Here is a 23,497-nt window from a genome sequence, read left to right as displayed (position 1 = left end):
CCAACACAAGAAAATGACTCATGTCATTGTGAAGTGACTGGAGAAAGGCCTTGTTAAAGACTGAGGGCTCTATTTTCGGCTGGCGTTAAGGCGGTGCTAGTGTCAAATACACGCTCCTTGGCAATTTCGACATGTAAAAGCCAGAGCTTTGCTATTTTCCAACCCTGGCGCCAGGGATGGTAATTTACCTGTCTTATATCAGCTCGTTTGAGCTGAGGTGGGAAGGGCAGAAATATTTGAGCTGTGTCCTTAGATACATGTGCCAATTTCAAGCAGTGCTACTGGTGATATTAAGACTGTCACGTCCTGACCAGTAAAGGGGTCTTTTGTCATTGTAGTATGGTCAGGGCCTGGCAGGGGGTGTTTGTTTTGTGTGTTTTGGGGTTTTTTGGTCTAGGGGATTTTGGTTCTAGTTTTCATTTTCTATGTATCGTTTTCCAGGTTTGGCCGAGTGTGGTTTCCAATCAGAGGCAGGTGTCTTTCGTTGTCTCTGATTGGAAGCCATACTTAGGCAGGCTGTTTTCCTTTGGGTTTTGTGGGTGGTTATTTTTCCGTTATAGTCTGTGAACCTTACGGAACTGTTTGCTGTCGTTTGTTTTTTCGTTGTTTACGTGTTCTCTTTAAATAAACAAGTAAGAATGAGCACTAACCCGCTGCGCCTTGGTCTGTCCTTAACGACGCCGGTGACAAAGACTCACCAAAAGCTGGTCTTTGCGGCAACGCAATTGGTTATGGCATCGATTTTGCCTAATCAATAGCCTATAACCAATCTTTTATTAAAATATCACGAGCAGCAAAACAGTGAACAGACATTCCCGCTTTTTCTTTATATTGGACATTATTTTTGTCCATGCAGCTCCTTTTGCGATGTGCATAAAACCCTCCATAGTCTAAGTTGCATTGTCTGTATTATATGCCCATGGGAAGCAATTATAGTGCCTGTTACTGTATTTAGACATAGCCTATTTAAAACAAGTTGTTTCATTTTATTAGAATTTGATTAGAATTATACATTGTCTTTTTTCATCTATAGCCTAGTGAATTGAATCATGCCTATTGACTACATTTGGCATGTCTATGTCCAGACTGAAAATTACAGTAGGCCTAGCGCCTATATCAGAGTGAAGGCAATAGCCCATGTTTAACTATGTATTTCCATACTGAAGCAATGCAATAAGAACGATGTGGACTCAAAACATGTTCAACATATTTAGCAAATATGGGGCAGGCTATTTAAAGAATTGCATTGGGTTTGTTAAAATAGAGCCCTCGATGTTTTATAATGTTTTTCAAATGTTAAATTCCTTACCTAATTATGTCATGCATCATTCATTTGAGGATTGTTTTTAGACCTTAAGTGTTGGCGTCTGCTGATTTAAAAGAAAATATGCCGAAATTAAATTGCATAATACTGACACCTGCAGACATAATAGATACAGCCATTCAAAAACAGATACTGTAGATACAGATATGCCCTAAAAAACAAAAAATATGCTCACACAAACACACACTGCAGCACCATTATAATCCAACTGTTTTGTTAGTATTCATAGTCTCCTCTTCACCACTTCCCCCCTCCCTGCTTGTTGGTACTTGCTCTCTTTCAAACCTCTGCAGTCTTCCCACGTTCCATTGCCATGTTTATTTATTAATATCTTTATCCATCTCTTTATTCATTTGTTTATCTATTCTACCCTGCCTCCCAGTCTCTCCCTCAAAAGTGGAAAGTGAGCCAGACCAAGATCAGGGTGATCTCCACCGTGATCTTCATCCTGTTTGGCTGTGTCCTCTTTGTGGCGTTGCCGGCGGTCATCTTTAAACACATAGAGGGCTGGAGCACGCTGGAGTCCATCTACTTTGTGGTCATCACCCTCACCACCATCGGCTTCGGCGACTTTGTGGCCGGTGAAAAAGGTCTTGAAAAAGGTATTTAAGAGCTGTCTTTTCTGACTATGTTGTATGTTCTTCCCGCCTTCTGTGTCTTAGAAAGAGTTTGTTTGAAATCACACGTGTGCTTAATCTACTGAGACAAAACGTGATTGCTGTACCCTTCCTCACAATAGAAGATCAATAATCAATACTCTGTGTGACATCGCCTCTCTCTCCTTCGCTCTCTTTCTGATTTCTGGCTAGAGGTGTGATATTATTAAAAGCTTGTATATTCTTTATTAAATGTGTGTCTGTCTCCTCCCAATAGGTGGTTCTGAGATAGAGTATCTGGACTACTACAAGCCTGTGGTGTGGTTCTGGATCCTGATTGGTCTAGCCTACTTTGCTGCTGTGCTCAGTATGATAGGAGACTGGTTCAGAGTCATCTCCAAGAAAACCAAGGAGGAGGTACGTGATGTGTGTGGAAATCCCTGCACCAAACCACAATACACAGTCACAGATACTTCCTATAGATGTTTTCAGAAGCTATACTATAGGCATCCTATACCATAAGTATCTGTGGTGCACTGGTAATCCCTGCATGTTGAAATGTGGAAGGGAACCAAGATGGGAAGATCACAGCTAAGAACAAATGTTCTCAGAACTTTAGAGAACATTCCCTTAAGTCTCATTAGGTCATTTCACAGACATGTTTCCATGATGTGCAAGGAATGTTTCCAAGAGACCATTTTTTTAAATGTAAAATGTTCTCAGAACATAAGATATTAATCAAATCACATTTTATTTGTCACATGCGCCGAATACAACAGGTGTAGACCTTACAGTGAAATGCTTACTTACAAGCCCTTAAAAACTTCTTAAAGCATTGTTAAGAAAAAAAAGTGTTAAGTAAAAAATTGATAAGTAAAAAATAGAAAATAAAAGTAACAAATAATTAAAGAGCAGCAGTAAAAATAACAATAGCGAGGCTATATACAGGGGGTACCGGTACAGAGTCAATGTGCAGGGGCACCAGTTAGTCAGTGTAATTGAGGTAATATGCACATGTAGGTAGGGTATCAGCAGCGAAAAACAGGGGTCTGGGTAGAACTTTGATTAGCTGTTCAGGAGTCTTATGGCTTAGGGGTAGAAGCTGTTAAGAAGCCTTTTGGACCTAGACTTGGCACTCTGGTACCGCTTGCCGTGCGGTAGCAGAGAGAACAGTCTATGACTAGGGTGGCTGGAGACAATTTTTAGGGCCTTCCTCTGACACCGCCTGGTATAGAGGTCCTGGATGGCAGGAAGCTTGGCCTCAGTGATGTACCGGGCCGTACACACTACCCTCTGTAGTGTCTTGCGGTCGGAAGCAGAGCAGTTGCCATACCAGGCAGTGATGTGACCAGTCAGGATGCTCTCGATGGTGCAACTGTAGAACCTTATGAGGATCTGGGTACCCATGCCAAATATTTTTTGTCTCATGAGGGGGAATATGCTTTGTCGTGCCCTCTTCACGACTGTCTTGGTGTGTTTGGACCATGATAGTTTGTTGGTGATGTGGACACCAAGGAACTTGAAGCTCTCAACCTGCTCCACTACAGCCCCGTCGATGAGAATGGGGGCGTGCTCAGTCCTCCTTTTCCTGTAGTCCACAATCATCTCCTTTGTCTTGATCACATTGAGAGAGAGATTGTTGTCCTGGCACCACACAGCCAGGTCTCTGACCTCCTCCCTATAGGCTGTCTCATCGTTGTTGGTGATCAGGCCTACCACTGCTGTGTCATCGGCAAACTTGATGATGGTGGTGGAGTTGTGCCTGGCCATGCAGTCATGAGTGAACAGGGAGTACAAGAGGGGACTGAGCACGCACTCCCGAGGGGCCCCGGTGTTGAGGAACAGCGCGGCGGATGTGTTGTTACCTACCCTTACCACCTGGGGGCGGCCTGTCGGGAGGTCCAGGATTCAGTTGCAGAGTGAGGTGTTTAGGCCCAGGGTCCTTAGCTTAGTGATGAGCTTTGAGGGCACTATAGTGTTGAACGCTGAGCTGTAGTCAATGAATAGCATTCTCACATAGGGGTTCCTTTTGTCCAGGTTGGGAAAGGGCAATGTTGAGTGCATTAGAGATTACATCATCTGTGGATCTGTTGGGGCAGTATGCAAATTGGAGTGTGTCTAGGATTTCTGGGATACTGGTGTTGATGTGAGCCATGACCAGCCTTTCAAAGCACTTCATGGCTACAGACGTGAGTGCTACAGGTTGGTAGTCTTTTAGGCAGGTTACCTTAGTGTTCTTGCACACAGGGACTATGGTGGTCTGCTTGAACATGTTGGTATTAAAGACTCAGTCAGGGACAGGTTGAAAATGTAAGTGAAGACACTTGCCAGTTGGTCAGCGCATGCTCGGAGTACACGTCCTGTTAATCCGTCTGACCCTGCGGCCTTGTGAATGTTGACCTGTTTAAAGGTCTTACTCACATCGCCTACGGATAGCGTGATCACACAGTCATCTGGAACAGCTGAGTGTTACTGTCAACAACTACAGACCAGTATCCCTTCTTTCTTTTCTCTCCAAAACTCTTGAGCGTGCCGTCCTTGGCCAGCTCTCTTGCTATCTCTCTCAGAATTACCTTCTTGATCCAAATCAGTCAGGTTTCAAGACTGGTCATTCAACTGAGACTGCTCTTCTCTGTGTCACGGAGGCTCTCCGCACTGCTAAAGCTAACTCTCTCTCCTCTGCTCTCATCCTTCTAGACCTATCTGCTGCCTTTGATACTGTGAACCATCAGATCCTCCTCTCCACCCTCTCCGAGTTGGGCATCTCCGGCGCGGCTCACTCTTGGATTGCGTCCTACCTGACAGGTCGCTCCTACCAGGTGGCGTGGCGAGAATCCGTCTCCGCACCACGTGCTTTCACCTCTGGTGTCCCCCATGGCTCAGTTCTAGGCCGTCTCCTATTCTCGCTATACACCAAGGCATCAGTGGCACTGTGTTATCCTGAAAGTGGGCGAAGAAGGTATTTAGCTTGTCCGGAAGCAAGACGTCAGTGTCCACGACGTGGCTGATTTTCCCTTTGTAGTCCATGATTGTCTGTAGACCCTGCCATACGTCTCGTGTCTGAGCCATTGAATTGCGACTCCACTTTGTCTCTGTACTTACGTTTTGCCTGTTTGATTGCCTTACAGATGGAATAACTACACTGTTTGTATTTGGCCAAATTCCCTGTCACCTTGCCATGGTTAAATGAGGTGGTTTGCGCTTTCAGTTTTACGAGAATGCTGCCATCTGTCCATGATTTCTGGTTTGGGTAGGTTTTAATAGTCAAAGTGGGTACAACATCTCCTATACACTTCCTGATGAACTCAGTCACCGTATCCGTGTACTCGTCAATGTTATTATCAGAGGCTACATGGAACATATCCCAGTCCATGTGATCAATACAATCTTGAAGCATGGATTTCGATTGGTCAGACCAGCATTGAATAGACCTTAGCACAGGTACTTCCTGTTTGAGTTTCTGCTTATAGGAAGGGAGGAGCAAAATGGAGTCGTGATCAGATTTGCCGAAGGGGGGGCGGGGGAGGGCCTTGTAGACATTTGCACAAGTTGAGTAGCAGTGGTCCAATGTTTTCCCAGCGCGAGTACTACAGTCAATGTGTTGGTAGAACTTCAGTAGCGTTTTCCTCAAATTTGTTTGTTAAACTCCCCAGCTAGAATAAATGTGGCCTCAGGATATGTGGTTTCCAGTTTGCTGGCTGTATGGACGGATACAGTATATCCCGAGAGAGCCATGTTTCCATGAAACAGAGTATGTTACAATCCCTGATGTCTCTCTGGAGGGAGATACTCGCCCTGAGCTCGTCTACTTTATTATCCAGAGACTGAACATTAGCCAGTAATATACTCGGAAGGGGTGGATGGTGTGCACGCATCCTGAGTCGGACTAGAAGTCCACTTCGAATACCTCTTCTCCGCCGGTGGTGTTTTAGAGCAGCCTCTGGAATAAGTTCAATTGAAGGATCCAATTCAGGAAAGTCGTATTCCTGGTCATAATGTTTGTGAGTTACCACAGCTCTGATATCCAAAAGTTAATTCCGGCTGTATGTAATAACACAAAAAGAAATCTGGGCTAATAATATAAAAAATAACACACGAAAAAACAAAACACTGCAAAGTTGCTTAGGAGCTAGAAGCAGAGCTGCCATATGTCGGCTCCATCTACACACTTTATTATCTAGTTTTCTGTGGGTTAGGAGTATATTCCGTCAACGTCCCACCAAACACACACAGACCATGATTGCAATTTTCTCAGAACAAAAGATATTAATGTTCCAGACAAGTTTCATGGGAACGTTGATGTGTCCAGAGAAAAATGTGTTACCCATCACGGCTTGTTGCCGAGCCAATCAAGGCCCTGATACATTCATAGCTCTTTGTCTGTTGGCAAGGTTAGGGATATTCACACACACAGTGCTTTTAACATAGTTTTTTCAACTTACATATTTGATTACATTGTGCATGTTTATTTATACAGTAACCATTATTCAACATGTCCTCACCTGGGATTTGAACTCACAACCTCTTGGTTCATGGTACTCTGATCTTCCTGCTACACTACCATGTTCATGTCAGGTATCAGTTAATCTGACTATTCTCAACATTTATTTGATTTACTTATTACAGCAATTGAAGGGCTTTCTGTATAGTTGGTGCGCATATAAACCTGTTTTCATGATACTCCTGAATCACTATGATCAATAACAAACGTATTTTCTTGAGTGTACTTTTAACAGAGCTGAGATTTACTTCGAAGTGCAGTTACTCTATTGCTTACACCTATCAAGTTGTTTCAGTTCTACACAAGTGCCTAGGGAGGAGGGTTTCTTGACAGGGCCTAGCTATACTGGCCAATAAGGACATGCCCTAGAGATGTCCCTTATTCGGACAGTGGTTAGGGCATTCGTCATTGGTGCTTCTGGTCTGGGTTCGAGATCTGCTAGGGAAGTCGTCTTCCTCTCACATTCTTAGCAATATATTAATGTCATTATTGCCGTTTGGAATTGCTTTTATCAGACATTTCGATTGTTCATATGGAAATATAATTTATGTTTATTATAGTTGTATAGATTTCTCCTTTTTCTCACACATTTCTAGAACTTTAGGTACCAGCTTTGTTTCTTTCTGCACGACCTCCAGATGCTTTTTCAGGTTTGATGTAGTGTTTCTGGACAAAGAGATCAATGCACCATTTGCAGAGTTTGCATTTGACTAAAGTTGGTGTGCTCGATTCCTCGATTAACTCAAATTAATGGGAGGGGTAACAACTGAGCTGCTATGTTTCTTTGATTTTCAGCTTTACGATAGCCAATTGGAAACAAAGCCTACAGTATAAATTCCGTTAGCATGAGACAAGGCTTAAAAAAAAATGGGATACTTGAAAAAGTACCGTAATTTCCGGACTATTAAGCCGCACCCACTGAATTTTAAAAAAAGTATTATTTTGAACATAAATAAGCCGCACATGTCTATAAGCCGCAGGTGCCTACCGGTACATTGAAACAAATGAACTTTACACAGGCTTTAACGAAACACGGCTTGTAACAAAAATAAATAGGCTTTAACGAAACGCAGCTTGTAACAAAAATAAATAGGCTTTAACGAAACACGGCTTGTAACAAAAATAAATAGGCTTTAACGAAACACGGCTTGTAACAAAAATAAATAGGCTTTAACGAAACACGGCTTGTAACAAAAAATAAAACAATTGCAGTAAACAGTAGCCTACCAAGAAAGTCATTGCTCCAGACCAAGCTCCCGTGCAGCAGCTCTATTTCCTTTTCCAACAGCCAGATCAATCGCCTTCAACTTGAAAGCTGCATCATATGCATTTCTCCGTGTCTTTGCCATGATGAGGGTGACAAAATGACTACCGTAATCAGAATGATGGGAAGTTTGAGCGCGCTCGATTTAATCTAAACTCTAAACAAAAAAGTTGTTTGACCGTAAACCGTTCGGCAATTTCATTGGTCTAATGAAAGCTTCATGCCGCCAAAAAACTGAGCACGTCACAGAATGTGTTTTTTAATTTTTTTATATTTGAAATCGGGAAAAATCCATATATTAGCCGCGTCATTGTTTAAGCCGCAAGGTTCAAAGCGTGGGAAAAAAGTAGCGGCTTATAGTCCGGAAATTACGCTAACTAATAATATTACAATATATCAGATGATGAGCAAATCCCTGATTTAGATTTTAAAAAACATTTTCATTGAATCAGACATTGTAGACTATTCGGAAACGGTGATCAACAGTGTTGTTGTCACGGAAGAAGTTGACCAAGTTTTGAAATCAGTGGAATGCCCGGTGGAAGCAGAGTATGAAAGCTAAGGACATGGAGAAAATTCTGCCGTTTGATTGCAAATATGTGGATGGAGTCAAAGAGAACACACAGAAGGCTGTTGTATAAAACACCTGTCTCTGGATTACATCTTCAAACTAAGGGCAACAATGGCATCCGTGACAAAGAGGGAGAAACGTTCATCCATGTATACAGGTAAGAGAGTCTAGCAAGCTACATTTTCAGATATTATACATTTCTAATTTTGTAAGAAAGTCATTTTCATTGCAAGTTAAAGTGTACTGTTAGCTAGTATGATCTGTAGTAATATTATTCGTATCTCAGAAATCCATTTGCGTTGCTAGTTATCGTCTGTTAGCTAGCTAGTTAACATTGAACCTAGTTGGTTAGCTTTCGCTACCTGCAGATTCATGCATGGTAGTAGCGTTATAAATTATGGTTCAAGTCTAAACAAAAGATTCCACTATGAAAGTAACTATTTCACTGTACCATTTACACCTTCTGTATCCTGTGCATGTGACAAATAAACTTAGATTTTATTTGATATAGTGTGTGTTTACCAGAGATGTGAAGAACAACATGACCTGCACCAAGTCAAATTAGGATATTCAGTAATGTTAGGCCAACAAGACAGTGTCCAAGTTAAAAATTTATCCTAGAATGCCCTGCATTTATTTCATCACACTCACAACCATAAGCTATTTTCTGTAATTAGCTTTCCATTAACATGTCAATAATGAGCTTGTTTCATCAGACCAGAAGACATTAATCCAAAAGGTACGATCTTTGTCCCCATGTGCAGTTGCAAACCATAGTCTGGCTATTTTATGTTTTGGAGCAGTGGCTTCTTCCTTGCTGAGTGGCCTTTCAGGTTATGTCGATATAGGACTTGTTTTACTGTGGATATGGGTACTTTTTTACCTTTTTCCTCCAGCATCTTCACAAGGTCCTTTGCTGTTGTTCTGGGATTGAATTGCACTTTTCGCACCAAAGTACATTCATCTCTAGGAGACAGAACGCGTCTCCTTCCTGAGCGGTATGACTGCTGCATGGTCCCACGGTGTTTATACTTGCGTACTATTGTTTGTACAGATGAACGTAGTACCTTCAGGCATTTGGAAATTGCTCCCAAGGATGAACCAGACATTTGGAGGTCTACAATTTTTTTTCTCAGGTCTTGGCTGATATCTTTTGATTTTCCCATGATGTCAAGGAAAGAGGCACTGAGTTTGAAGGTAGGCCTTGAAGTACATCCACAGGTACACCTCCAATTGACTCAAATTATATAAATTAGCCTATCAGAAGCTTCTAAAGCCATGACATCATTTTCTGGAATTTTCCAAGCTGTTTAAAGGCACAGTCAACTTAGTGTATGTAAACTTCCGACCCACTGGAATTGTAATACAGTGAATTATAAGTAAAATAATCTGTCTGTAAACAATTAGGCCCTGTCAAGAATTAGGCCCTGTCAAGAACAAAACCTAACTCCTCCTGCCTAGGCACTGAAACAACCTAGATCTGAAACAACTTGATAGGTGTAAGCAATAGGGTGAATACACTTTGAAGTAAATCTCAGCTTTGTTAAAAGTACACTCAAGAAAAAACATGCATATATCAGTGATTCAGGAGTATCATTAAAATAGGTTAAAACTCCCCTAGAGTTGATTGAGACACTGTTGCGCCAATCTTAAGTTACAACAAAAATATTCCCATAAAAAAATGTCAGTTTAAGCTAGAGATATGAGGTTTTTGCATTGGCTGCGTATCAATCCACCACATCCGCCAGTGTTGTACTACTGCATCTGCGGTGAAAAGTGGCAGCTGGTTGAGAGAATGCCAAGAGTGTGCAAAGCTGTCGTCAAGGCAAAAGGTGGCTACTTTTTGTTTAACACTTTTTTGGTTCCTACATGATTACATGTGTTATTTCATAGTTTTGATGTCTTTACTACTATACAATGTAGAAAATAGTAAAAATAAAGAAAGCCCTGGAATGAGTAGGCTCTCCAAACTTTTGACTGGTACTTTAGGACAGGCACTTCAAAACCTTGATTCTTATTATTTATTTTTTTACTGTCCTTTTTGCCATTTATGAATGTTTTATTCAATGCCAAAATCAATATTTTATAAAATCATTTTTATAAAAAAAATTATACGTAAAGTGGTCTTACAATTCAAAATCAAATAGCTAAATTATCCATAGTATGACCATCTTAAAACAATTCCATATGTCTGTCAAGATCTGAATAATGAATACATATGGCAACAAGATCTGAATACTGTGCACCAAGAGGTTGTGAGTTCAAATCCCAGAGGACATGTTGAAGAATAATTACTGTGTAAATGACAATGCACAATATAATCATGTATCTCAAAGTGCATCAAATATGTAAGTTGAAAACACTATGTTAAAAGCAGTATGAGTATCCCTTGCCAACAGGCAAAAATTGTTGTGAATGGATCAGTGGTTCACCAATCAGGGCCTTGATGGGCAACAGTAACAAGGTGTGATGTGTAATGAAAACTGTTTTGTGGAGAACATTTCTTTGGGACCATCAGGCGGGTCCTGACAAATGATACACAAAAATGTTCTTGAAACGTGTATAGAACATTACTATCTTACATTCTGATAACATAGCAACCATATTCTGTGTATGTTTGGTGGGAAGTTGATGGAATATTCTCCTAACCCTCAGAAAACTGGACACATGAATGTTCTTGCAACGTCTCATAAAACGCATCAAGAACAGTAATGTTGTATATTCTGAGAACATTGTAACCACGTTATAGATAAGTTCTGCTTGACATTAAGGCAATGTTCTGCTAACTTTAACACCAAAACATCCAAAGGTTTTTGCTAACATACAATGTTCCCTTAACTAACGGAAAACTGGACTCTCAAACAATAGGGGAACATTACAAAAACGGTCTCTCTCCCTAGAATTGTTAGCTGGAATGTAGCTGTGAATTCACCCAATCACAGCACAAGTTGTGACCATATATAAAATCCCCAAACAGGGTGAGGCAAAGTGTTTACTAGAGTATTCGACCACGACCTGGCATATTCAACACCCACCTAAAACGGATCACTTCAAAATAAACCAACCTTTTAGATCAGATGTACAGTATATATTCTTATCCATTTTACACTGAGTGTACAAAACATTAGGAACACCTTGCTAATATTGTGTTGCATCTCCTTATGCCCTCAAAACAGCCTCAATTCGTCAGGCCATGGACTATAACAGTGGCAAGTAACCCTGTTCCTCGAGTGCCGTAGATACTGCAGGATTTTGGTCCAACTAGGGACCACAGATGACCAACTGAGTTAATTTATCAGTGATTACCTAAATTCAACGCACCTGGTGTTCCAGGACAAAAACATGAAGTGGGGCTGCCTACCCCTGGACCACAAGTTGTTGAAAACATTCCACAGGGATGCTGGCCCATATTGACTCCAATGCTACCCACAGTTGTGTCAAGTTGGCTGGATGTCCTTTGGGTGGTGGACCATTCACCTACAACCATACACCGTTCAAAGTCACTTCAGTCTTTTGTCTTGCCCATTCAACCTCTGTATGGCACACATACACAATCCATGTCTAAATAATGATAAATTAATTCAAAATAAATAATTATTTAACCTGTCTGCTCCCCTTCATCTACACTAATTGAAGTGGATTTAACAGGTGACATCAATAAGGGATCATAGCATTCACCTGTATGTAATGGAAATACACTCAGTGTATAAAGGATGCCTAAACCACCTACCCTCCTCCCTAGCAGTGTGCTTAATTCTACTTCAACCCCTTAGTTTACCCTTTAAACATGGATGGATTTCCCTGATTAAGTTGTAACATGTATTTTTAAAGGATGATTAATACAGTTGAATTCCAATTGTGTTGTGCTTCGGACAGCTGCAAATTAATCATGTGGCATCTTACCGCTCTGTCATGTTCATTCGTTTAGTTTAAGTAAATGAAGGAGAACACACACATGCAAGGGTCTGTAAGACACACACACACACACACACACACACAAATGAACGCTGACAGGCACAAACCTCCTCCATATTAATCTCCATTCATTATCCGATATAAAAGTAAATCCCATTACAAAGGGAGAGATATGTGTGACTCTGCCGTGTGAATACTTGCATCATTAGGAGTGTGAGTGTGAGCCCTATGATGCAGACCTGAGTTTTACATAGAAACCTATTACTGAGAGCGAGGGAGACAGTGAGAGGACAAGAGAGTGTGTGGCGGAGAAGTGAGAATGAGAGGGTAAGAGTGGGTAGTGAAGGAAGAGAGGGAGGAATGGAAATGTGGACAAAAGATGAAGAGGGGGAGGGAAGCAGAAGAGCACACATGCAGACTCACAAATCTTAGCTTGGGCGTCTTCGATCCAGTAGCCCAAGACAGCTCATCTCAGCTTATTGTATAAGAAAATACCCTAGAGGTATTCATGCTATATTTTATGAAAATAATCAATAACTTCATCCCCCTTCTTCCATTTTTCCCCACTCTCCTTTTCTCTTCCTCTCTGTAACCATGAAAATGCCCTGCATCCCATTGCATCTTATAAAGCACGTTCTCGTGTAGTGAATGGATAGTTCTGGGTAGAAACTTCATTCAAAGGGGAAAAGGCAATCGGTCCCTTTTGTCGAAAGGATGTATATATATCAGTGGAGGCTGCTGAGGTGAAAACGGCTCATAACAAGAGCAAATAGAATGGCATCAAACCATGTGTTTGATGTATTTGATACCGTTATATTAACGGTATCAAATATGGCGCAGGAGAAGATGAAGTTTTACTTGCCCACAGCCAATTGTGCTTTTTTGTTTGCTTATTTGCGTTGTTTGTAACTTGTTTTTTTACTTATTTCGTACATAATGTTGCCGCAACCATCTCTTATGAGCGAAAAAAACTTCTAGACATCAGGACTGCGATTACTCACCACGGACTAGCAGAATCCTCTTTTTCCTTTCACGACTCTGACGAGCCCGACGCGAAGGATACGCTGTTTCCTCGGGAACAGGCACCGATCCCCATGATCAGCGTGAAGAGGAAGCGGAGAAAGAGTGGCCGAAGGTCCGGCTGCCTTCTGAGAATTCGCAGGTGATCGAATAAACCCCCACTTCCCTCCATTCTGCTAGCAAACATGCAATGTTTGGACAATAAAATTGGCGAGTTTACGGGGAAGATTAAACTACCAACGGGACATTAAAAACGGTAACATCTTATCCTTCACGGAGTCGTGGCTGAACGACGACAACATCAACATACAACTGGCTGGTTATACGATGTACCGGCAGGATAGAACAGCGGTGTCTGGTAAGACAAGGGGCGGCGGTCTATGTATTTTTGTAAACAACAGCGGGTGCACGATAGGAAGTCTTGAGCTATTGCTAAGACAGCATTGAATGAGCTGTATTCTGCCATAAGCAAACAAGAAAACACTCGCCCAGATCCGTTTTACCAAATTTCTATCAGCATGTTAAATGTGCAACCAGAGGAAAAATAACTCTGGACCACCTATACTCCGCACACACCACCTATACTGCACACACAGAGACGCATACAAAGCTCTCCCTCGCCCTCCATTTGGCAAATCTGACCGTAATTCTATCCTCCTGATTCCTGCTTAGATCAATAAAAAGTGGTCAGATGAAAGAGATGCTAAGCTACAGGACAATTTTGCCAGCACAGACTGGAATATGTTCCGGGATTCCTCCGATGGCATTGAGGAGTACACCACATCAGTCATTGTCTTCATCAATAAGTGCATCGATGACGTCGTCCCCACAATGACCGTACGTACATACCCAAACCAGAAGCCATGGATTACAGGCAGCATCCTCACTGAGCTAAAGGCTAGAGCTGACGTTTTCAAGGAGCGGGACTCTAACCCGGAAGCTTATAAGAAATCCCACTATGCCCTCCAACAAACCATCAAACAGGCAAATCGTCAATACAGGACTAAGATTGAATCATACTACACCGGCTCTGACGTTCGTCGGATGTGTCAGGGATTGCAACCCATTACAGACTACAAGGGGAAGCACAGCCAAGAGCTGCCCAGTGACATGAGCCTACCAGACGAGCTAAACACCCATGAGAGCACCAGCTGTTCCGGAAGACTGTGTGATCACGCTCTCCGCAGTCGATGTGAGTAAGACCTTTAAACAGGTAAACATTCACAAGGCCGCAGGGCCAGACGGATTACCAGGACGTGTGCTGCGGGCATGCGCTGAAGAACTGGCAAGTGTCTTCACTGAGATTTTCAACCTGTCCCTGTCCGAGTCTGTAATACCAACATGTTTTAAGCAGACCCTCATAGTCCCTGTGCCCAAGAACACTAAGGTAACCTGCCTAAACGACTACCGACCCGTAGCACTCACATCTGTAGCCATGCAGTGTCTTGAAAGGCTGGTCATGGCTCACATCAACACCATCATCCCGGAAACCCTAGACCCACTCCAATTTGCATACCACCCCAAGAGATCCACAGATGATGCATTCTCCACAGTGCCCTTTCCCAACCTGGACAAAAAGGAACACCTATGTGAGAATGCTATTCATTGACTACAGCTCAGCGTTCAACACTATAGTACCCTCAAAGCTCATCAATAAGCTAAGGACCCTGGGACTAAACACCTCCCTCTGCAACTGGATCCTTGACTTCCTGACGGTTCACCCCCAGGTGGTAAGGGTAGGTAACATCACATCCGCCACACTGATCCTCAACACAGGGGCCCCTCAGGGTACGTGCTCAGTCCCCTCCTGTACTCCCTGTTCACTCATGACTGCACGGCCAGGTACCACTCCAACACCATCATTTAAATTTACCGATGACACTACAGTGGTAGGCCTGATCAACGACAAGACAGCCTATAGGGAGGAGGTCAGAGACCTGGCCGTGTGGTGCCAGGACAACAACCTCTCCCTCAACGTGATCAAGACAAAGAATATGATTGTGGACTACAGGAAAACGAGGACAGAGCATTGCCATTGTCATCGACAGGGCTGCAGTGGAGCAGGTTGAGAGCTTCAAGTTCCTTGGTGTCAACATCACCAGCAAACTATCATGGTCCAAACACACCAAGACAGTCGTGAAGATGGCACGACAAAACCTATTCCCCCTCAAGAGACTGAAAAGATTTGGCATGGATCCTCAGATCCTCAAAAGGTTCTACAGCTGCACCATCGAGAGCATCCTGACTGGTTGCATCACTGCCTGTCCGAGCGGAAGGCACTACAGAGGGTAGTGCGAACGGCCCAGTACATCCCTGGGGCCATGTTTCCTGCCATCCAGGACCTCTATACCAGGCGGTGTCAGAGCCTTACAAAGAGTCAAAGACTCCAGCCCCCCTAGTCATAGACTGTTCTCTCTGCTAACGCACGGCAAGTGGTAGCAGAGCGCCAAGTCTAGGTCCAAGATGCTTCTAAACCCCCAAGCCATAAGACTCCTGAACATCTAGTCAAATGGCTACCCAGCCCCCCCCCCACCCCTCTTTACACCACTGCTACTCTCTGTTGTCATCTCTGCATAATCACGTTAATAACTCTACCTACATGTACATACTACCTCACATAACCGGTGCCCCCGCACATTCACTGTGTATCGGTACCCCCTCTGTATATAGTCTCGCTGTTGTTATTTCACTGCTGCTCTTTAATTAATTGTTACTTTTATCTCTTATTCTTATCTGTATTTTTTTTAACTACATTGTTGGTTAGGGGCTCGTAAGTAAGCATTTCACTGTTAGGTCTACACCTGTTGTATTCGGCACATGTAAAATAATTAAATTTGATTTGATTTGACTAATTCCGCTCCAGCGATTCCCACAAGCCCGTCCTCCCCAATTAAGGTGCCACCAACCTCCTGTGATATATATATATATATATATATACAGTACCAGTCAAAAATGTGGACACACCTACTCATTCCAGGGTTTTTCTTTATTTTTACTATTTTCTACATTGTAGATTAATAGTGAAGACATCAAAACTATGTAATAACATATAAGGAATCATGTAGGACCAAAAAAGTGTTAAACCCATCAAAATATATTTTATATTTGCGATTCTTCAAAGTAGCCACTCTTTGCCTTGATAACAGCTTAGCACACTCTTGGCACACTCTTCTCTCTAACAGCTTCATGGGGTAGTCATCTGGAATGTATTTCAATTAACAGGTGTGCCTTGCTAATTTGTGGAATTTCTTTCCTTCTTAATGCATTTGAGCCAATCAGTTGTGTGTGACAAGGTAGAGGTAGTATACAGAATATAGCCCTATTTGGTAAAAGACCAAGTCCATATTACGGCAAGAACAGCTCAAATAAGCAAAGAAACGACAGTCCATCATTACTTTAAGACATGAAGGTCAGTATATCCAGAAAATGTCAAGAACTTTAAAAGTTTCTTCAAGTTCAGTCGCAACAACCGTCAAGCGCTATGATGAAACTGGCTCTCATGAGGACTGCCACAGGAAAGCAAGAACCAGAGTTACCTCTGCTGCAGAGAATAAGTTCATTAGAGTCACCAGCTTCAGAAATTGCAGCCCAAATAAATGCTTCACAGAGTTGAGGTAAAAGACACGTCTCAACATCTACTGTTCAGAGGAGACTGTGTGAATCAGGCCTTCATGGTCGAATTCCTGCAAAGAAAACACTACTAAAGGACACCAATAATAAGAAGCAACTTTCTTGGGCCAAGAAACATGAGCAATGGACATTAGACTGGTGGAAATCTGTCCTTTGATCTGATGAGTCCAAATTTGAGATTTTTGGTTCCAAACGCTGTGTCTTTGTGACCGCATGTGTGGTTCCCACTGTGAAGCATGGAGGAGGAGTTGTGATGGTGTGGGGGTTCTACGCCATCCCATCTGGTTTGTGCTTAGTGGGACTATCATTTGTTTTTCAACAGGATAATGACCCAACACACTGTGTAAGGGCTATTTGACCAAGAAGGGGAGTGATGGGGTGCTGCATCAGATGACCTGGCCTCCACAATCACCCGACCTCAACCCAATTGAGATCATTTGGGATGAGTTGGACCACAGAGTGAAAGAAAGAATGCCAAGAGTGTGCAAAGCTGTCATCAAGGAAAGGGGTGCCTACTTTGAAGAATGTAAAATCAAAAATGTATTTTGATTTGTTTAACACTTTTTGGGTTACTACCTGATTCCATATGTTTTATTTCATAATTTGGTGTTTTCACTATTATTCTACAATCTAGAAAATAGTAAAAATGAAGAAAAACCTTTGAATGAGTAGGTATGTCCAAACTTTTGACGGGTACTGTGTATATAAAGAGTATTTGAATAGGTCAAATACATCAGGAATTCTTGATGAATCTGGGGGAAAGTCTCCTCCCTCTCTATCTCTTTCTCTCTTTCTTTCTTTCTTTATCTTTCTGTAGGTAGGGGAGTTCCGGATCCACGCAGCAGAGTGGACGGCAAACGTGTCGGCTGAGTTCAAGGAGACACGGCGGCGCCTGAGCGTAGACATCTCCAACAAGTTTGAGCGTGCCGCCTCCATTAAGCGTCGACTGTCCTCAGAGCTGGGCCTCAACCCCATCACCCAGGAGATGACCCCGGGCAGGAGGACGCTGTCCGTGAACCTGGGGCCAGGGGATGAGAGGGAGGCCTACCCCAACCTGGCTCTCTCCCTCACTCCTGTCCCTGGAGCCCTGGCCCGCAATGGCAGTGGACTCTACCTGAACGGACTCAGTCCGGACTACGCTGAGGTAGCCATCATAGAGAGCCTCTAGTGATGAGACACCGGGGTTGTGGAAGGGACATGGAGGTGAGACACATTTATGGTCATCAGTGGAGATCATTAAGTGAGACTAACACACACACACACACGCTTGTGTGTTCATGCTCACACTTGTGCTCATTGGTTAAGAGGCTGGTTGGAGAGACAGATAGACACTTCAAGCTGAGATCTCATGCATACTGTAGGTGAGTTTTCAGACATACACACATGCACACACACATGTTCGTCAAAGGTGATGAGATGCATACACACACTAGGCTGTGCAGTAATCGATTGAGTGCTGTGAGGGAGAGAGACACTGGTCGATCATCACTTACAGTAGATCGATCATCACACACAAATACACACACACACACACACACTAATTAATGGAGCTTGTGGAGAGACACACGCATTAATGCTCCCACTCCACCTGAAAACACAGAGAGGCTCTGAAGTCTGCATCAGATGAAGAGGTTCTTCACTGTCCGACACTGTATCATCCAAGATGAAACTTTCTCTAAGGCCTTTTACCCAACAAGTGTTAGGTTCTCACCAGGAGGCATCAATAATCACCAAACTTACGGAGCATGCACTTGATGTATTTCCAAGATTGTGTCTTTTTTCGTTTCAGTTGACACTTTTGTATGGTTCATGTATTCAGACTACTAGGGCAGCATTTATTTGATGCCTTGCTTTCAGTAATGACACCGCTTACAGTTTTAAAGCAGAATGTTTGGATCATTTTTTTTACCTTCAAGAAGGACATGCAGCTTTTTACCTAAGGAATATTCCTAGTGCCTTAAATAATGGAAGAACACTTTGAACAGTGTTTTGGATTGCCGGTGCATGTTGGACTGAGTCTTATCTATCTGGGTCGTTATCAAGTCTTAAATCGTACTTAAGCAATCCTTGAGAATATTTGTACATTATTTATGCGTCTTTTAGAGAACACAGCAACACATCAAGTAACAAGGAGAAGGTGCATGGAAGGATATGAACTTTGACCATTTGAAGTGGAGATTTAACAGTTCAACCCGGGTTCTCTCCTCTGACAGGCTATTCACCATGTTGAATAGAAATATATTTGGGACATACATATATTGTATTTTCTTATACAAATCAGGCCCATTTTATGATTTTACTCACTTTTTATTTTGATTGGGTGTGTGGGTAATGGGTGTGGTTATTGGCATGGTTATGGGCTTGGTTATGCAATGTGTTATAAGGCTGAGGGGAGACGCAATGAAAAAATGACTTGGATTGTTACTTGAATGAAGGGGGATGCAATGAAGAAATTACCTGGATTGTTACTTTAATGTGTCTTACTGTATTATTTATTCTGTGCTTTCTTATTTCCAATCACATTTTTAATGTCATATCTTGCCAAAACATCACACATGTACATCATACAATACAGAGCAAAGTGTCTTACAAATGCCCATTTCATCAAGAAACAGGTTTACATTTAACTTTCAGTTTTGAACAGAGTAATGGTTGTTAACTGAAAGTATGAATGTTTGAAGCAGCCAGGTCACCTGTGATACAAATCAGTATTTGAAACCCAGCCATTTTTTTTATTTAACCTGTCTTTAACTAGGCAAGTCAGTTAAGAACAAACTCTTATTTACAATGACGGCTTACACCAGCCAAACCCAGATGACGCTGGGCCAATTGTGCACCACCCTATGGGACTCCCAATCACAGCCAGTTGTGATACAGCCTGGATTCAAACCAGGGTGTCTATAGTGACGCCTACTAGCACTGAGATGCAGCGCCTTAGACTGCTGCACCACTCGGGAGCCCATGTCTGCAGATTTCGGGAGATGACATGGAAACCGAGCATTAGGGGCAACAGTGAGGGCTGTAACCTTCAAGTAGTTTTCGGTTTTGCTAGGGCATTATGGACAGGGATGGCGGATGGGTGTAAGCATCTGCCTCTAGTGCTAACGGTTGCATGTTTGAATCCAGCAATAGAAAGTTGTTTTTGAGATTTGGTATAGGCTTAAAACAAAAATCTCTTTCATCCATCTGCTTCCAGTGCCAAAGGTTGTATATTAGAATCCAGAGATAGAAAGTAGTTTTGTAGATTTTTGTTTTAAACCTATCCAAAACCTTTACCTTAACCATTCAGAGTTAATGCCTAACTTTAAGATTCCGGAGTTAATGCCTAACCGTAACCTTTAAACACTTTGAAATTTGACATTTGGAACAACTTTGAATTTTGACGTTTGAGTAACATGGATGAGCGTTTAATTCTGACGTGGAACTGTGAGAGCATGTTGCAGAAACAAATGTTTATTTACAGTACAAATCTGAGTAGGCATCATTGCCATTACGGCACTATTTTATGTGTACAGTACAGTATAAAAGGGAATCATGTGTTACTGGGGGGGAAATTCAGCCAATGACAGGTTTGTCCTATTTCCAAGAAGTGTCCTAATACTCTTAAATGGTGTATATTCCTTGTCTCCTTAGCTTTCCTTCATGACCCCTGATGTCAAAAAGGTTTCCCCCATAGCTATAATCTGCCATATCCTATCAAATCAAGTGATCATGACGAACAAGGAGACGAGGATACAGTAGAAAGCTATTTATCAGTATTGGGACAGTCCAGTATCAGTGTGGTTATGAGGGAGAATGCTCACACAGCTCAGAGCAGAGGCCCATGGGAGTTCACTTGTACGACTTCTGCCCGGACTGTTGTATGATGGACAGGCACTGTAAGGAGTCCTGTCACCACCAGAGAAAAACTAGTGCATCACATTATATAAGCATATCTACAGCCACAGGGGGATTCAGTGTGTGTGTGTGTGTGTGTGTGTGTGTGTGTGTGTGTGTGTGTGTGTGTGTGTGTGTGTGTGTGTGTGTGTGTGTGCATACGTGTAGTATATGTGATCATCACTAATCATTTTCCATCCCCCCCCTGAAGGATCTTGGTATTGTCACATCATTTTTCAAGGGTAAAGACACGTCATAATCACGTCTGTGGTTTGCATCAATGTCCAGACTCAAGCATTTTGAATTTTTCTCAGCCTTTTATATAGAAATGGATATTGGGAGTCATTATGAATGTAAACATGCTCATGATCTAACATTGTGATGTATGTGTGCCCGGAAGCATTCAAGTTGTCTCGATGATTACAACGTATATCAAGAGAAAAGAACAGTTAGTTCTTTCATTTATTTCTAATAAACGGATGTGTATATAACGCCATGTTGCATGTTAATTTATTTATTACTTCCAGTGTTTGTAAATGCATATATATTTCCAGCTGTGCTTTGCTTCCAATAAGAGGTTTGTACGACAATCTTTCCATTTAGCATGAAATGTGTTAATGTCTATGTGTGAATTCTTCAGACCACGACAACCTTAAAGTATTTTTATATGAAGTACTCTCAAGGTCAATGCTTTGTTCCTGCACAGAAAGCAACACTCAGAGCCAGAAGAATGCAATTAACAGGAAAAGGGAACTCAATGTGACCAAATAAAATGTACAAACTGACAGTATACCGTACCAAGCTTTCAGTCTCTAGACCTTGACCAGATACAATACAATACATAAAAGGTTGTTATTGCAGATTGCTGGATGGCATTACGTAATGTCAGTTGTAAATGCAATAGCTAATGCTTGTGATTCTAACCCCAGCTGGTTGTCCTTTGTTCTGTATAAATCCTTTCTGAAAATGGCCGTGCCTAAAAATGAAGAAGAACATAGACCCTACTGTAGCTTTGACCAAACTGCTATAAGCTTTAAGTCTCCCTCAGATATCATTGTGAGTGGGGAAGACAATCCTCAGTAAGATGATGTAATTATTTGGGTTTCTGAGTCACAGGTGTGTGATGCGGGAGAACATGTTCTATGTGACCTCATAGGTACAGTGTACAGAGCCTAATCATCCAAGCATTGCATCAGAACAGTGGGAAAAAAGAACATTGCATTAGCAGAAAACTTGAGATGTTCGCCCTGGCCCTGTCCACAGAGACAGGCCTAATCAGACAGATGCTCAACCTCAGCTGCCTTACTGTACAGTATACAAACGTATTAAAAAAAAAAAAAACTGAAATACCTTATATACTGTACATACTGTAACTATTCAGACCATTTGCTATGAGACTCGAAATTGAACTAAGGTGCATCTTGTTTCCGTTGATTATCCTTGAGATGTTTCTACAACTTGATTGGAGTTCACCTGTGGTAAATTCAAATGATAGGTGTGGGACTTTCCAAATCATACCCAATCAATATAAGGTCCCACAGTTGACAGTGCATGTCAGAGCTCCGAGATAGGATTGTGTCAAGGCACATACCTGAGGAAAGGTACCAAAACATTTCTGCAGCATTGAAGGTCCCAAAGAACACAGTGGCCTCCATCATTCTTAAATGGAAGAAGTTTGGAAACGCCAAGACTCTTCCTAGAGCTGGTCGCCCAGCCAAACTGAGCAATTGGGGGAGAAGGGCCTTGGTCAGGGTGGTGACCAAGAACCCAATGGTCTCTCTGACAGAGCTCCAGAATTCCTCTGTGTAGATGGGAGAAACTTCCAGAAGGACAACCATCTCTGCAGCACTCCACCAATCAGGCCTTTATGGTAAAGTGGCCAGACGGAAGCCACTCCTCAGTAAAAGGCACATGACAGCCCGCTTGGAGTTTGCCAAAAGACACCTAAAGAATCTCAGACCACGAGAAACAAGATTCTCTGGTCTGATGAAACCAAGATTGAACTCTTTGGCCTGAATGCCAAGCGTCACGTCTGGAGGAAACATGGCACCATCCCTATGGTGAAGCATGGTGGTGGCAGCATCATGCTGTGGGGATGTTTTTCAGCGGCAAGGACTGTGAAACTAGTCAGGATTGAGGGAAACATGAACAGAGCAAAGTACAGAGAGATCCTTGATAAAAAACCTGCTTCAGAGTGCTCAGGACCTCAGAATGGGGCTGAAGGTTCACTTTCCAACAGGACAACGACCCTAAGCACACAGCCAAGACAAAGCAGGAGTGGCTTCGGGACAAGTTTCTGAATGTCCTTGAGTGGCCCAGCTAGAGCCTGGGCTTGAACCCGATCGAACATCTCTGGAGAGACCTAAAAATAGCTGTGCAGCGACGCTCCCCATCCAACCTGACAGAGCTTGAGAGGATCTGTAGAGAAGAATGGGAGAAACTCCCCAAATACAAGTGTGCCAAGCTTGTAGCATCATAACCAAGAAGACTCAAGGCTGTAATCACTGTCTAAGGTGGTTCAACAAAGTACTGAGTAAAGGGTCTGAATACTTATGTAAATGTGATATTTCAGTTTTATAGAAAACAGTTTTTGCTTTGTCATTATGGGGTATTGTGTGTAGATTGACGTGGGGGAAAAAACGATTTAATCTATTTTAGAATAAGGCTGTAACGTAACAAAATGTGGAAAAAGTCAACGGGTCTGAATACTTTCCGAATGCACTAAAATAACATCAAATTGATCAGAAATACAGTGTAGACATTGTTAATGTTGTAAATGACTGTTGTAGCTGGAAACGGC

At 42.3% G+C, this 23,497-nt stretch overlaps 1 protein-coding gene across 2 annotated transcripts in view; it reads left to right on the top strand.

The window, feature by feature from the left end:
* Positions 1–21,188, top strand: part of LOC106607929 (potassium channel subfamily K member 2) — a 50,034-nt gene extending 28,846 nt beyond the window's left edge. For both annotated transcript variants that reach the window (XM_014205409.2, XM_014205411.2), the window contains exons 5-7: positions 1,707–1,926; positions 2,198–2,337; positions 17,639–21,188. In XM_014205409.2, the coding sequence (XP_014060884.1) occupies positions 1,707–1,926; positions 2,198–2,337; positions 17,639–17,989 (711 nt within the window). In that variant the 3' untranslated portion in view covers positions 17,990–21,188. The remainder of the gene's footprint in view (positions 1–1,706; positions 1,927–2,197; positions 2,338–17,638) is intronic.
* The last annotated feature ends 2,309 nt before the right edge of the window (positions 21,189–23,497 follow it).

This window comes from Salmo salar, chromosome ssa06, assembly GCF_905237065.1.
Source record: "Salmo salar chromosome ssa06, Ssal_v3.1, whole genome shotgun sequence".
In the NCBI taxonomy this organism is placed as follows: Eukaryota; Metazoa; Chordata; class Actinopteri; order Salmoniformes; family Salmonidae; genus Salmo; species Salmo salar.
Note: the sequence above shows the minus strand (reverse complement) of the source record. Positions and strands in the feature narration are given on the sequence as shown.